Source organism: Ornithorhynchus anatinus, chromosome 3 (genome assembly GCF_004115215.2).
Source record: "Ornithorhynchus anatinus isolate Pmale09 chromosome 3, mOrnAna1.pri.v4, whole genome shotgun sequence".
NCBI lineage: Eukaryota > Metazoa > Chordata > Mammalia > Monotremata > Ornithorhynchidae > Ornithorhynchus > Ornithorhynchus anatinus.
This window is the reverse complement of record NC_041730.1, coordinates 31,454,622-31,470,679: the sequence shown is the minus strand read 5'-3', so window position 1 is coordinate 31,470,679 and position 16,058 is coordinate 31,454,622. Positions and strand designations below refer to the sequence as shown.

The 16,058-nt window shown below is 39.9% G+C and overlaps 1 protein-coding gene across 3 annotated transcripts in view; it reads right to left on the bottom strand.

Annotated features, from left to right (window-relative positions):
* Nucleotides 1-16,058, bottom strand: part of SHANK2 (SH3 and multiple ankyrin repeat domains 2) — a 717,042-nt gene that overhangs the window by 536,381 nt on the left and 164,603 nt on the right. For all 3 annotated transcript variants that reach the window (XM_039911444.1, XM_039911445.1, XM_039911446.1), the window contains one exon: nt 13,728-13,805. In XM_039911444.1, coding sequence (XP_039767378.1) covers nt 13,728-13,805 — 78 coding nt within the window. The remainder of the gene's footprint in view (nt 1-13,727; nt 13,806-16,058) is intronic.

Sequence of the window (16,058 nt, the reverse complement as noted above, 5' to 3'; positions counted from 1 at the left end):
GCAGTGTTTGGAACATAGTAAGCACTTAATAAATACCATAACGGTTATTATTTTTATTACTACATGCTAAGTGCTTTAAAAATATCACAATTATTATTTTGACATATTAATAATAATGTTGGTATTTGTTAAGCGCTTACTATGTGCAGAGCACTGTTCTAAGCGCTGGGGTAAACACAGGGGAATCAGGTTGTCCCACGTGGGGCTCACAGTCTTAATCCCCATTTTACAGATGAGGGAACTGAGGCACAGAGAAGTTAAGTGACTTGCCCACAGTCACACAGCTGACAAGTGGCAGAGCTGGGATTCGAACTCATGAGCCCTGACTCCAAAGCCCGTGCTCTTTCCACTGTGCCATGCTACTTCTCTGTCATATTAAGAAGTCAAGCTAAGATAGTGTATTTCACAAAGCTATCATGGAATGGAAAATCACAGTTGCAAAACTGAGATTACTAAACCTCTCACGCTAGTCTTCTGAGTCTGGTCCTCTGGTCTTCCTCTAGACTGTATGCTCACTATGGGCAGGGATTGTGCCTGCTAATTCTGTTATATTGTACTCTCCCAAGTTCTTAGTACACTGCTTTGCAAATAGTGAGCACTCAAATATCACTGATTGATTGATTTCCACTCTGTATAGACTGTTTACTTGGTCTTCATGAAAACACATTTTCTGATGGTTTATGGAATCTGGTCTTGAGTTTGTAGCAAGAGTGCTCAAGCAGTCCTGAGTTACAGGTCAACAGCAATAAAGTCAAAGACAAGGATATTCTGAAATTGGATAGGAACAGTGAGTACAATGAAGGTGAGGGAAAGGACCTGAGCTATATAGACTTGTAGAAAAAGCACTACAGGGATGGTGCCTGAAAGAATGGAAAACCAAGGACAAGTGCATTCCAGGTAGTTTCTACAGCTTTCTTTGCCTTTCGCTTGGTCCTAGCTTCTTTCCAATTCAGTCACTTCTGTAAATTACCTCTTCCTCTGTGACCTTTCCATTTAGCCCCCAGTATTGGCTGCAAATATTTTTTATGGTATTTATTAAGGCTATGTTCCAGGCACTGTACTAAGCACTGGAGTAGAGATGAGGTATCAGGTTGGACACCGTTCCTGTCCTACATGGGGTTCACAGTCTTATTCCCCATTTTACAGATGAGGCAACTAAGGCACAGAGAAGTGAAGTGACTTGCCCAAGGTCATATTGCAGACAAGACGCAGAATCCAAATTAGAAACTAGGTCCTTCTGACTTCCAGGCCCATGCTCTACCCACTAAAATATTTGATGGTTACAGGCTGTTTTTCTAATCTTATTTCCAGAATTGCAATAACAAAATGTGTCCTCTTTGATGTCAAACCAGTTACAATGTTCACATTATTGTCTGAAAAATGTAGGTGTAGGTGTTGAGAGAAACTGTCACAGTTGTTCACTATTTATACCAAAGTGAGTCAGAAGACTTCTTAGGTTATTATTACATGCTTAAGTATCGAGGGATGTTTTAATATATTACTTGATTTAAAAAAATTTAATAGATTAATCAATATTTCACCAGTAGAGTGATATAGTTGACTGAATAGGGTACAGCCATCTATGGTAACTAAACCTAACTCTAAAATGAGAAAATCCTGAAAATACAAAGAAGAGCCCTTCTTGCTACTGACCATGACCCATTAAAGGGAGACTATATCCACAAATTATATTTCTGGTTCCTGTCCCAAAGTTTTCTTATGCATTAGGAGTAGTAGTAGTGACATGATGCCATGGCTTAGTGGAAAGAGCATGGGTTTGGGAGTCAGAGGTCCTGGGTTCTAATCCTGGCTCTGCCACTTTATCAGATGTCTGACTTTAAACAAGTCACTTTACTTCTCTGTAAAATGGGGACTAAGATTGTGAGCCCCATATAGGACAACCTGATTACTTTGTGTCTACCCCAGCACTTAGAACAGGCTTGGCACATAGTAAGCGCTGAAACACCATCATCATCAGAATTGCCCATTGGCCAAATAGTGCTCCATGCAGTAAAGAAATGTTCCAGAGGGAATGGAGAAGGTAGGACAGAAAGGGTGGTGGGACTGGTAGTTAATCCTGCATTTGAAGCCTTCAGTTGGATGGTGTCGCTATTTTCTGGGGTCCCCTCAGTTGTTTTATGATGTACTTCCTTTATCAATTCATCCCAGGAACTCGGACAGAGGGCCGGAGAAGGGTGTCCTAGTTCAAAGAGCATTTCAAGAGGACCAGTTAACAGCAAATGATCCTAGGATGATACTTCTGAGCTTCATTAAGATAAAGAGTAGACTACTCCTAACCAAAAGCTGAACTTGCATAAGATTCTGTGTTTATTAGGGATTCTTTTTTTTTGTTTACTATCTGTTGCTTTTAAAGTCTGAGAATGTCTTATCAACATCAAGAGATGTGCAAATCATCATTCTAGTTGCTTTGGGACTATACCATAGGTGTATAATAATCTATACCGTAGGTGTATAATAATGGTTCCTTCCATCCAGAGGTTCAAAATCTAATGGAGTAGTCAAAAACATACAGGACAATGTATTTGAAATAGTTAAAAGAATGTAAACATAGGGAAAATACCAAACAGAAGTGAATTAATAACAAGCAGCTGATTGCAGCTATGACTACATATGAGTGTTCAGTAAGATGATGAGAGAATGGCATGACCAAAATGAAGAAGACAGAGAGGGATTAATCTCAGAACAACTCAAGGAAGCCAACCTAGAAAAGAGGAAAGAGAAACAGGTAACAAGGGAGACTAAGAGGGAAGAAAAATGAGGAATGTGCCAAGCACTTACTACAGGGCTCTGCACACAATAAGGGCTCAATAAATAGGACTGATTGACTATTCCTACTATCTGGACATAGTCCAAAATAAAAAAAGTTATGAAAATCATTCCTAGATATCTTTTAACGACACTGTACAAAACCCGCGGTAGTCCCAACAGTCCAAAAGAAAGTGTTTATTTCAGCCTGAACGGTAGAAATAATTGCTTCCTTTTGAAAACATTACTTCCAAAATGGACGTTTTCTCTTGGAAACAAATGTCTTGCATTTTTGGGCAGTGCCAAATTTAATGTTTGTTTCCTGACACAACTGTCTGATGAAGAAAACACTTGGAAAATGGGCCTTATACCATCTGATAGAAATGAAAATAGGGGTTGAATAAAGGAACTTCACAGATTTAAAACAGTCTTGGACAATACCAGGAACAGATGCTTGGAGTCTTGACAGGCAAGGAGAAGAGGAGAACTAGGGAATTATCGACATAATTTGAGCAATTAAAGATCACACAGGCCTCCAAACTCTCACATCCCTCAATACTAGGCACAGGCATATTCCTGGTTAATAATCCTGGGAATACAACTGCCCCCAATGCTCCTGAGCCTGCAAGGTAAGTATATACTATTCCTTTCCCCCCTTCACTCCCCTTCCCTCCACCCACTGCTCCCCAATCCCCCATCACCCAAACCCACCTTCTCCCTTCCCAGGCCTGGAATATGGAACAATGACTGGTTTGGGGGCAAAACTCTCCCCATACTTCATTTCAAATTTTCAAGATATTGATGTAAACCCCAAGCAGAGAACCAAAAATGCTATTAGTTTAGAAATTGATTTAGAAATGGAAAATGCAGTTGTGTTTCAGTTAATGGCATCTCACAATAATCAAAATGATGGTAATTATTCAGCGTTAAGATAAGTGTTTGGGTGGATACAAGATAATCACAACCTAACAGGGAGAAAGCAGGTTTCTTATACTCATTTTACAGATGGGGAAATTGAAGCAAAGAGAAGTTGTGACAGCTTCCAGGAACATAACATAATGAAACATCTGACTACCTCTCTCAAATTTCCTATTCAGTATTCCTACATAGATAGAACAAATTAGTTCATGACATGAAATATTCCAATTATTATACAACTGAATTGTTTTCACAGAATTCAGACCCACTTAATTATATGCAGTGGAATAGCAGTCCTATACTTCCAAGACAAGGTTATTTGATAGAGCAATAAGATAAATACAATTGATCTGACAGGGACAGTAATTATCTGTTTTTCAAGGCAATAATATGCAGTATATGATTTATCAAATTAAAAAACCCAGCTTCCCTCATTTCTACTACTTGAAGTTGCATCATAATTATAGTATTTTTTTTAACTGCTTACTATGGGCAGGGACTGTGCTTAGCACTCAGATAATCAAACCAGACACAAACCCTCTCCCACTGGGGGCAAACAATATAAGGGGTAGGGAGAGCATCATAGGATTCTTCTTGGATATGATTTTCTAAATTTAACCAGAAGGACATCTCAAAGGATAAGTCCCATTGTGATTTTTGCAAATTCCCTCATCCTTTTATGTAAAAATTATATTCTATTTTATTACACTCAGATACTTTTTTTAAACTTTCCTTTTAATGTTAAGTGGGATTATTAAACTGTGCTGTTATCTGTTTTATAAAATGTTCAAAATAAAGAGGGTATTTATAGAGATCTATCATGATAGCAAAAGAAGAAACAGCTTGGAAATAGTTTCCCACATAAATGGCAGTTTAAGAAGTGCAAGTTAGTACCACTTTCATCACAGTAGCAAGAATGGCAGACTACTGAGATTGAATAAATATTTTTTAATGGCAATACCAAATTAATTTTTTAAATCTGAATGTATTTTACCAATATTTTATGCTAAAAACATTTTGTGACATTTAGTGAATATTGACTGTATGTTTACATATATGTCCACACATAATGGCTTTCTGTGGTTAGAAGGTGATGTAGTCGACATGTATTCAGAAAGGACTAAGAAAATGGCTGTGCAATTGATAGTCTCTTTTATTTTTTAGGAATATATGAAGCTGCAAGGAATTATTCTTGTTGCAAGCTGGCGCTTTTGCTATTTGCAGGGCAGGTCACTGTTTACCATTCTCCATCTGCTATTACTACCTTCCCAAAACCTTTGTCAATCAACCAGTAGTGTTTTTGACGATCTGTGTGCAGAACACTGCATTAAGCACTTAGGAAAGTACAACAGAATTAATAGGCATGATCCCTGCCAATAAGGAGTTTACAGACACTATAATTTGCAGATAAGAGGAGGTAGTAGGGTATAAAGAAATGTGCTGTTACGTGGGGTTGTGAGTATTTGGGAGATGCAAAACTGATGAAGTGGCAGTTGGGGACAAATGGAAGATTAAAAATCAAATGGCAAAGACCTCCTGGAAGAGATGTGATTTCAGAAGGGCTTTAAAGATAGGGAGAGTGAGAAGAGATCTACTGGATATAAAGCATGAGGGAGAATTTGTGCAAGAGGCAGATTGTGGGAGTGAAGAGGACAAGGCCCAGGGATCAGGTTTAGCTTGAGTGGTACAAAGAGATGAGCTGGGTGGCAGTGGCAAAAGATTGCAGACAAGTAGGAGGGAAAGAGCTTACTGAGTGCCTCACAGTCAATGATCAGGAGTTTCTGCTTCCACTGTACCTCCATCTCACTTACCTTGCTGCCAACCCCTTGCCCCAGTTCCCCCTAACCCTTTCAAATATGGCAGACCACCACTTTCCCTCCTTTAAAAGCCCTGTTAAAATCACATCTCCTCCAAAAGACCTACCCCGACTAATCCTTCTTGTCCACTACTCCTCCATTCTGTGTCGCCTCTGCCCTTGGATCCCTACTTCTTAAGCATTGACAGTCACCCCACCTTCAGCCCCACGGCACTTATGTACATATCTGTAATATATTTTAAATATCTGTCTTCCTTTCTCAACTGTAAACTCCTGGTAGGCAGGAAATGTGCCAACTAACTCTGGTGCATTGTACTTTCTAAAGCACTTAGTGCTCTACACACAGTAAGTGCTTAATTAAATTGACTGATAGGTATAGGTATCCACTGGGGTTTTTTGAGGAGTGGAGAGAGGTATACAAAATGCTATTTCATAAAAAATGGTCTGGGCAGTAGAGTGAAGTATGAATTGGAGAAGGGGCTGGAAGCAGAGAGACCAGTGAAGAGGCCATGTTGAGATAGGACTAGTGACTGGACCACTGTAGATGTCATTTGGATGGAGTCAACTGCTCTAAACAGACACTCTATTCCTAATTACCACATGCCAGGGTAATCTCTCTGCCATTGTTGGGCTTCAACAGTCCATATGCTTGGCACATAGTAAACGCTTAACAAATCCACAGTTATTATTATTATTATTAATACTGCACCCTTTAGAAGAGTGCATAATTTTATTTTAAAAAACACTTCTGCCCACTATCTATGCAGTGTTTCGACTCATTCGGCAGCTGCTCAAGTGGAGGTGAGGTGACAAACAATAAGCATGACACTTGAGCAAGGGACAGTCTTTGTGGGTACATAATGTTATTGGGACAGTGGGTGCTGAATTGTCCCTTTCGACCACGTAAGTACCAAAAGATAAATTTCACCATCAGCAGTCAATAACAGTAATTATTCAGTGCTTACTGAGTGCAGAGCTCTGTATTAAGCACTTGGGAGAATACAACACAACAACAGACATATTCCCTGCCCACAACAAGCATACTGTCTAGAGGGAGAGACAGACATTAACCTAAATAAATTATTGATATGTGCATAAATGTTGTGGGGTTGGCGGTGGGGGTGGGGGAGTGAAAAGAGGAAGCAAGTTCGGGTGGCCTAGAAGGGAGTGGGAAAAGAGGAAACGAGGGCATAATCAGGGAAGGCTTCTTGGAGGAGATGTGCCTTTAATAAGGCTTTGAAGGTGGGGAAAATAATTGTCTGTCTGATATGGAAAGGGAGGGCGTTCCAGGCTAGAGGCAGGACATGGGTGAGTGATCGGCAATGAGATCGAGGTAGTGGGTAAGCTGGCATTTGAGGAGTGAATTGTGAGGGCTGGGTTTTAACAGGAAAGCGGTGAGGAGAGGTAGGAAGGGGCAAGGTGATTGAGTGCTTCGAAGCTGATGGTAAGGAGTTTCTGTTTGATGCAGAGGTGGATGGGCAACCACTGGAGGTTCTTGAGGAGCGGGGAAACATTGACTGAACATTTTGGTAGAAAAAGGATCTGGGCTATAGAGTGAAGTATGGACTGGAGTGGGGAGAGGCAGGAGGCAGGGAGGTCAGCAAGAAGGCTGACACAGCAATCAAGATGGGATAGGATAAATGCTTGGATTAATGCAGTAGCAGTTTGGATGGAGTGGAAAGGGCAGATTGGGGAGATGTTCTGAACACTGACCCAACAGGATTTAGTGATAGATTGAATATGTGGGTTGAATGAGATAGAGGAGTCAAGGTTACAGGCCTTTGAGACAGGAAGGATGGTGGTGCTGTCTGCAGTGATGGGGAAAGTCAGGAGGAGGACGGGGTTTGGGTGGGAAGATGAGGAGTTCTGTTTTGGACATGTTAAGTTTGTGATGACAGAAGGAAATACAAGTAGAGAGGTCTTGAAGTCAGGAGGAAATGTGAGACGAGAGAAAGAGAGAATACGAACAGCACTAGATAGATTTGGGGATCATCTGCATAGACATAATAGTTGAAGCTATGGGATTGAGTTCTCCAAGGGAGTGCACTTAGATGGAGCATAGAATTCAATAGTATTTATTGAGCGCTTACTATGTGCAGAGCACTGTACTAAGCGCTTGGGATGAACAAGCAGCAGCGTGGCTCAGTGGAAAGAGCACGGGCTTTGGAGTCAGAGGTCATGAGTTCGAATCCCAGCTCTGCCACTTGTCTGCTGTGTGACCTTGGGCAAGTCACTTCACTTCTCTGTGCCTCAGTTACCTCATCTGTAAAATGGGGATGAAGACTGTGAGCCCTAAGTGGGACAACCTGATTCCCCTGTGTCTACCCCAGCGCTTAGAACAGTGCTCTGCACATAGTAAGTGCTTAACAAATACCAACATTATTATTAACAAGTCGGCATAGAAGGGGACCCAGAACTGAACCTTGTTTAACACCCACAGTTAGGAGGGTGGGAGGCAGAGGAGGAACCCTCAAAAGAAATGGAGAATGAGTAGCCAGAGAGATAAGAGGTGAACCCACAGAGGACAATGTCAGTGAAACCGAGGTTGGATAATGTTTAATAATAATAATTATGGTATTTGTTAAGCACTTACTATGTGCCAAGCACTGTTCTAAGCACTAGGGTAGATACAAGGTAATCAGGTTGGACACAGTTCCTGTCTCACATGAGGCTCACATGTAAAATCCCCATTTTACAGATGAGGTTACTGAGGCACAGAAAAGTTAAGTAACTTGCCCAAAGTCACATGGCTGACAACTAGCAGAGCCTGGATTAGAACCCACGACCTCTGACTCCCAAGCCCATACTCTTGCTACTAGGCCACTCCGGGGGGTGGTCGACAGTGTCAAAGACAGCTGAGTAGTTGAGTAGGATAAGGATGGAGTAGAGGCAGCAATTTATTTGAGATAAAGGACAAATGTGTGTGTGTGTGTGTGTGTGAGTGTGTGTGTACGTACATACACACCCTTCAGGTACACACAGAAATCTTTGGTCTGAGAGTCTGCAAAATCTAGGATCTTTTCAGCTTTAGCATCCTGACCTTGTTATTCATACTTTTTAGCAATCTGAATATTACAAAGTAGATGTACCTTTTGCTAGGATAATTAAGAGCTAAAAAATGTTGACAAGGCATTGCTTCCGCTGCTTAACATAGCTACTGGTATCACCATGATACGGGCATATGTGCTGAAGAGAATAGCACAGAGCTCCTGCTTTAGAGGTAAATGGTAGTAGCTGAAAGATCAAAAATGTTTCCAGCACCCCTACCCAGGTGCTGTCAATCAAGAAACTTTATAACACAGGGTGATAATGTAATCTCAATATATGGCCAACTCTTTACAGGTAGCCCTGATCTTTCTGGATCACTGCCATTCCTTCTGTCATATAGAATTAGAACGAGAGTGTGAACCCCATGTGGGACAGAGACTGGATACATTTTCTTGTATCCAACCCAGTGCTTAGTTCAGTGCCTGGCACACAGTAAGCACTTTACAAATACCACAATTATTATTATTATTATACTCCAGGGAGGAAGTTTATTTTTATTTTATATTTTTTTTTAGAATTTGGCTATATCCTACTACTGGACTTTTCCTTCCAAGTTAAAGTCCAGACCCAACCCTGTAGTTGACCTGGTTTGAGTGAAATAAGCAATTTCTGAGTCACATTTTCTAGCTCTTCTCTATTCAGGTGGATAGTGGGTTCCCAAATAATGATGCTTGATAGTGTGCTGCCAAGTGCTATTTCTGCCTCTCCTGAAACTGAGAAATTACAATTTTGGTTCTTTTGTATCTTTCTCAGTCAAAAGCAGGAGATGAGTTCAATTTGTTAGTGATGGTTATGGGTGGCCATGAATTGTTGACACTTTCTCATCTTGATATTAGCACCCATTAAGGGCCGACCGGCCTTGGTTCATACTGTTACCTGGGAATAGCATCCCCCTGGGGACCCTCCTCTCTGCCCTTTCATCTTCCATTCAAATGCCCAGTACAAATTATTGGGGTGTTTAGTAACTCATTTGGTGCCTATATCTTGGCCACGGAAAGTGACCTATTTTCATAGGTAAGCAGGAGCCCAAATATTTGAGTACTTCCCATGTTTCTGTTTTCTATCCTTTTCTCCATTTTTCTACGGTCCTTTCTCTCTGATAATTGTGTTATCAGTCCAGATCAGTTTGTCAATGTTCAGGACCCTCTGCAAATTCCTATAAAGTTCAGCCCCAGCCAAAGGTTTGGGAAGGAAATGGTACTTCAGGGAAAGGAACTCTGGAAGTAGGTAACCAGTAACAGCTGAGGACCTGCATCATGTTGCTGGGGACAAATGGAGATGGTGAGACATAAACTGGGGATTGGCACTAGCACAGCTATTCCCTCCAGTGCATGATTTGTACCACTCCATCCTGGATAACAATACTGTGCCACAAAAGCAATGCCCCCAGATTAAACCAATGCTCTGTGGTTACTCTTTCAGAGCCCCCATTACGAGTCTCTTCAACTAGTGAAAATTTGAGTTAACATCTGAAAGGAAAAACGCATATCCAAAGTTATACTCAAAGAACTAACTAAATTGGCCCATTGATTTTTTATAGAAGATTTTACCTAAAGCCAACTTTATCAGATGTCAGAAAAATAAAGTTTCTGGACTCCTTATCTTATCTGAGAGCTTGGGTTTTATATTCTTTCCAAGGCCACAAGTACACTAGCCAATAAATCTATGTTTAGAAATAGAGCACATATTTTGCCTACCACCTCAAAAGCTGTTTCTTCCTTTTAGAGATATTTTTAAAATGAGGCAGATTCACCACAGCTGCCATTGGAAACAAAGACTCAAATTCATTCAACGTCAATAGCACAAAGCTTTCATTCTGCCAATAAAATTGAGTTGTAGGGAAGTGAAGATATCCCAAGTAGTTTAGCAACTGAGGTAGAATGAGAGGTGAGAAATATCCAGTTCTTTCCCAACAATACCCTTAAGCATTACACTATAAGAAAGAATGAACCTCTAACCAAGGAGAAAGCTCATAATCCTCAATAGAGATCAAGAACTAATTACAAATACACGACGTCTACACATACATACAATTTTCCTTGCCAGAGGGGTAGCACTAATATTTGTGCAGCTTTTACATTAAAATTAAACTTGTTATAGTACTTGAGTTGAGAATAGAATGAACATTGACCCACTAGCTCCTTTAATTTCTCAGTTTTGTAGTTTCAGTTCAGTCACATGCCACTTAAGGAGTCACGAAGAGGGGTTTCTTTGTTCTCTTCAGGTTTATTTAGTGCTTCTGAAAAGCAATCTTTATCATTCTTCTCCTTCTTCCCAACCCCTCCGTCCCCCTGCCCTGTCCCCAAAATCAAAATCATGCAATAACTGCTGGGGCCAAAATAATTGGTCTTACATAATGTTACCTTAGGACAAAAGTCTTTTCCCCTTATGTGCTAAAGACAATCCATTGAAATTCCATGCTCAGTCTCACATTGGTTTAATTTAAGAAGTCCCAAGGGCAAAAGTATGGTTATGAAGGAGACAAAATAAGCCAGACTTTCTCTGTAGACAGGAAAAATTAATGTTGCTAATAATCCCAAATAACTTTGAAAATACAAATAATTATAAGTACTCTATGGAGCATCATGACTAGATGAGTCTTAAAATAATACACTATCATTGGTATATTGAGGAATTTCATTTTAAGGTATTGATTCTTCAGAAATTTTGTGCCTGGATTTAAAGAGTCCTTTACATCCTAAAGATCATGTTTCTTAAGAATTGTGTTTTAAGTGGAAGGATATATGCTCATTAACCCAGGAATTGTATGTGATCTTAAACTCATTGCTAAATTTTTCTCCCATTCACCAGGATAATCTATGGGTGCCATTCTTTTTTTTCCCCACTCACAACCACTTTCAATAACTATGTAACAGTGAAAGTCCAAAATAAGATGCATATTCATATTGGCTTCAAAAAATCACAGAGAAGTTTCAGAACATTTTAATCACCCAGAACATTTCCACTCTTCAAGTATTTAAAAACTTTTAAATTAAAGTTGGGAATATTACTGAGGAAATTTATGGGAGAATAAATGTGATGAAAGTTATGAAGACTACTCTCATGCATGGATTTTGGATTTCACAGTGAACAAGAATTTGTCTATCCTGACATGGACTCAATATGGATGATGGATTTTCATCAACATTATTTTTCCTAAAAGCTTAACAATCAAATAAAAGACGTAAATGCTATATTGCTATGTAACTAATCTCAACAAGTCACATTTCCACTTGTTCCAGTAATTGAAAATAGTAATCAATCCTTGTATGACAGAAGCCAGAATTCCTAACAAATTCCAGCAAAAGTCCCAGCACATGATTCTGATGCACTTCAACCCCAAGGATAACTCCACTTGAGCCACTGCTACTGCACATACCCGGGGAATTATCATCTCACCTTACATAACTGTGAATGCAAAGAGACCCAGCCCAGGGGTGAGGGGAATGGATGGGGGGGGGGAATAATGACTTAAGACAAGGATTCATATTTGATGCTATCACTGAAAGAGCCTGCAAAATGGATGAATCCAATAAAAAGCATGTGAACTCAAGCAAGGGGAGGATTACTGATGAAGAAATTTGGTTGAGCGGCATGCACATTCAGTTAGCTTTTCTTGCAGCTTTACTAGTAATAAGTCAGCTATCTCAGCAGGTTGGTATTGTTACTCTTCTTTAACAGCAATATAAAGAAGCAAAGGTGACCTCACTAAAGCTGCACAATCAACTGGAGGCGTGTCATATCAAACATTTTTAAGGATCAGCTTCCCCATAAGCTCCACTATACTCAATTTATAATTTGTGAGAATTGAGACCATGTATCTCAGTATTAAGTGAAGTACTTAGAGCACCCTTACTACACTTAGTCTATGGAATTTTTAGTTACACTCTTCATGCAGTTTCTGCCTTGTATTCCTCTTCAACAATGGTGCTCTGTTTTGGGTTGTTATTTTTGTTGGGGAGGAGGCAAGAGGTTGTCCCTGTGTTTTTCAGGCTCATTTCTTGTTCTTTCCACTCCAGAATTTACCAACAGAAAGTCTTACATTCGTTTCTCTAGTTCTAACCTCAGAATTTAACTTTTTTACATTTCCCACATGGCTACTTCTTTCTCATCCCTTCTTTTGGTTTCTAATTTCCCCTATTTTTATGTTTTTCCATGCAAATGATGCAAAATAATAACAATAAAAACAATTGAGGTGCTTTGTAAGTGCTTACTTACTATGTGTCAAGCAAAATAACATATGCTAGAGTGAAAACAAGATAATCAGATCAGGCATGGGGCATGTGGGACTCAAAGTTTACGTAGGAGGGAGAACAGGTATTTAATACCCACTTTACAGATGAGGAAACTGAGGCACAAAGAAGGTATGTGACTTGCCCGAGGTCACACATCTGGCAAGTGGCAGAGCTGAGATTAGGAGTGAGGTCCTGACTCCTAGCCCAAATTATTTCCCTGGGCTGTGCTGCTTGGGCGGCTCGTGTATGCAGTGTGGAAATACACTTGGCTGTGAAACTGTTAGAGACATAAAATTAGAGTCCCAGAACTGTGGCACAGGACCAATCTCAGCCCCATGAAATCTTACTTCAAAGATATTTCTTCTTACCCACAGTACTTACGCTAGTTCAGGGTTTCATTTTATCTGATTTTAATGTCATGACTCTTCTAAATTATCCCCCTTATCTACTTTTCTGCCTGTTTCTTGCAACTATTAACAATGTGAAACCTCTTTGAAAGACCCCGGATGTACCTTCAGATTATAGTAGAGCCCAGAGAAGCTCTGCGTGTCCTAAAAACTACCTACTCAAACCATTTCAACGAAGTTTCTTTTCCATTCAAAAGACCCGAGGTGTTGCCAGCATTTTCTAACAGCTGCACAATTAAAAGCACCCGATTCTTTATTCCGTGTCCAAAGCCGCTTTCTTAAATGCTCTGCCAAGATGAATCTCTGCATTATTCATGTCGTCTAGCTTAATAGGAAGTGAGGATGTGCTGATCAGGCAAACTACAATATATTAGTAGCTTTTGGAATTAAAGATTAAGGTTCCTCTGGCATAATCACTCACCATATAAATGTCTAAGATGTTATGATTCATCCAATATTGTGCATGAAAATATGAGCTGGAGAAACTCATAATTGTTTCTAGCAATAATTTACAGAAAGCTGTTCGAACTGTATTACCTGAAATGGAGTTTGGCTGTTGTAATTCTTTAATTCCTTATTGCCCCCTCGAAACAGTATAACTCTTGCACAGTTGTCCTGGGGATTGAAAATAAGGAAAAAAAATGTTAAAATATATGTTGCAGAAAAGGTTGTGGTTTCAATACCCTAAAAAGAAAAAGTACGGTAACTCTAATAAACATAACATTTGGCCTACGTACATACACAACACACACACATGCCCTTTATTTCTGTAGTCGATACTACTGATGGAAAACACCTATTTGGTGTATGTGTGTGTGTGAATATGTGTTTGTGTGTGCGTGGATCGATCAATCAATGGTATTTATTGGGCACTTACTGTGTGCAGAGCGCTTTCTTTGGTGCTTGGGAAAAGTACAGTACCGCAGACTTGGTAGACATGAACCCTGCCCACAGGGAACTTACAGTTCAGGATATGTGGTTGAAACAACTGACAATAACAACTGACAATCCACCCCACACTGAAATCACAGAGTTCCTTGCTATAATGCTATGTTTGCCTCTTGTAGGTCTGGTGCTGTGCTGACCTTCCAAAACCTCTGCTCCAGGAGAACAGTTCTTCTAGGCCGCTCACTCTGCTGTGGTTGTCTTCACCAGCCCACTGTTAGACCATTCTTTATGAGACTATTTCCACTGAACTTAATCTCATTTCATTTTCAGGGGCTGCTAGCCCTCCCTATGTATGCCATCTATTGGATCTGTGTTACAGTGAGTACTGTCTCAATGCTCTCCACCTGCTGCCCCTTCTTACTTATCTATCCTATTTATTCTGCTACTAATCTGCTCCTGCTACTAACCAGATGACATGCTACACATCCCAAATTAACAGGTGTACCTTGTTCTCGACTCTCCTGTCTCCAAACCATTGCTCACGCCTTTCTTCCTGCATGAAACTTCGTCCTCACTCTAGCCAGCCAACCTACACCCCTTCTCTTTTTCAGAACCTTCCTTAAAACCACCTATTCCAAAAGGCAGCCCGAAATTAATGTCTACCTCTCTGGTTACGACACTACATCAACAAGATGTAAACTCCTTGTGGGCAGGGGACTGCCTCTACCAACGTTATTGTTTTGTACTTTCACAAGGGCATAGTACCATGCCCTGCACACAGTAAGCACTCAGTAAATATCATTGATTGACCAACATTTAATAACCTACTTTGCTTTGTATCATCTGTTTTTATGGTTTTACTCTTTCCATATTATCTGTTTGCAGTTTATAACTACTTTTTCCTTCTTTAGATTATTAGCTTCTCAGGGGAAAGAGTTGTCTTACTTCTACTACATGTTCCTGAACACCCACAGCAGCAATTTGTACACAATAAGCATCAAAATAAATGTTGATGATGATTTGGCTGCGTGTTCAGTCAGCAAGATATAGTGCCTGGTGAAGTAAGCACTGGAGAACTACATAATGAAGAACAGTTCACGATGGTGACAAACAGCTGAATTAGAGAAGAACACCCTATAAGCATTCAAAATATACTGATGAAAATGTAGATGATGATTTGGCTGCATGTTCAGTCAGCAAGATCTAGTGCCTGGTGAAGTAAGCACTAGAAAACTACATAATGAAGAACAGTTCATGATGGTGACAAACAGCTGAATTAGAGAGGAACACTCTACTGAATGGTAAAAATGTAAACACTATATGTTGTATTAACACTTAATTATAATAATTACAGTGTTTGTTAAGCACTTACTGTTTGTCAAGCACTGTTCTAAATGACAGGGTAGATGAAGATTAATCAGATTGGACACATCCCTGTCCCACATGGGGCCCATGGTTAAAACAGGAGTGAAAACAAGGACTTAATCCTCATTTGGCAGATAAAACTGAGGGACAGAGAAATTAAATCTCCTGTCCAAGGCCACACAGTTAATTGGCAGAGTTGGGATTAGAACATGGGGCTTATGACTTCCTGCCCCATGCTTCTTCTACGAAGCCATGATACTTTTCCACTTGTAACATTTGTAATGTTAGTTAATCTATAAATATTGTATTTTGATTTAATCTGTCCCAAACTCTTTTTGAGCAATATCATCAACAATATTTACTAACTACAGAAACACTAGGTCCCGGAGGAACATACAAAAGAAGTGAAAGGACACCATCCCTGTGATCAAAGAGCCTAAAATTGAATAGGAAAGACAAGCAGGAAAATCGGTGAATATAAATGAGTTAAAAGAACATCAAAGTAAAAATAAATAACTCAGTGGATAAATAAATAGCAAAATCAAATAAATATGATGTAGCAGTGTTGAACTATCCCTGAGGGCCACCCAGTCAGAGCACTGTACTAAGCACTTG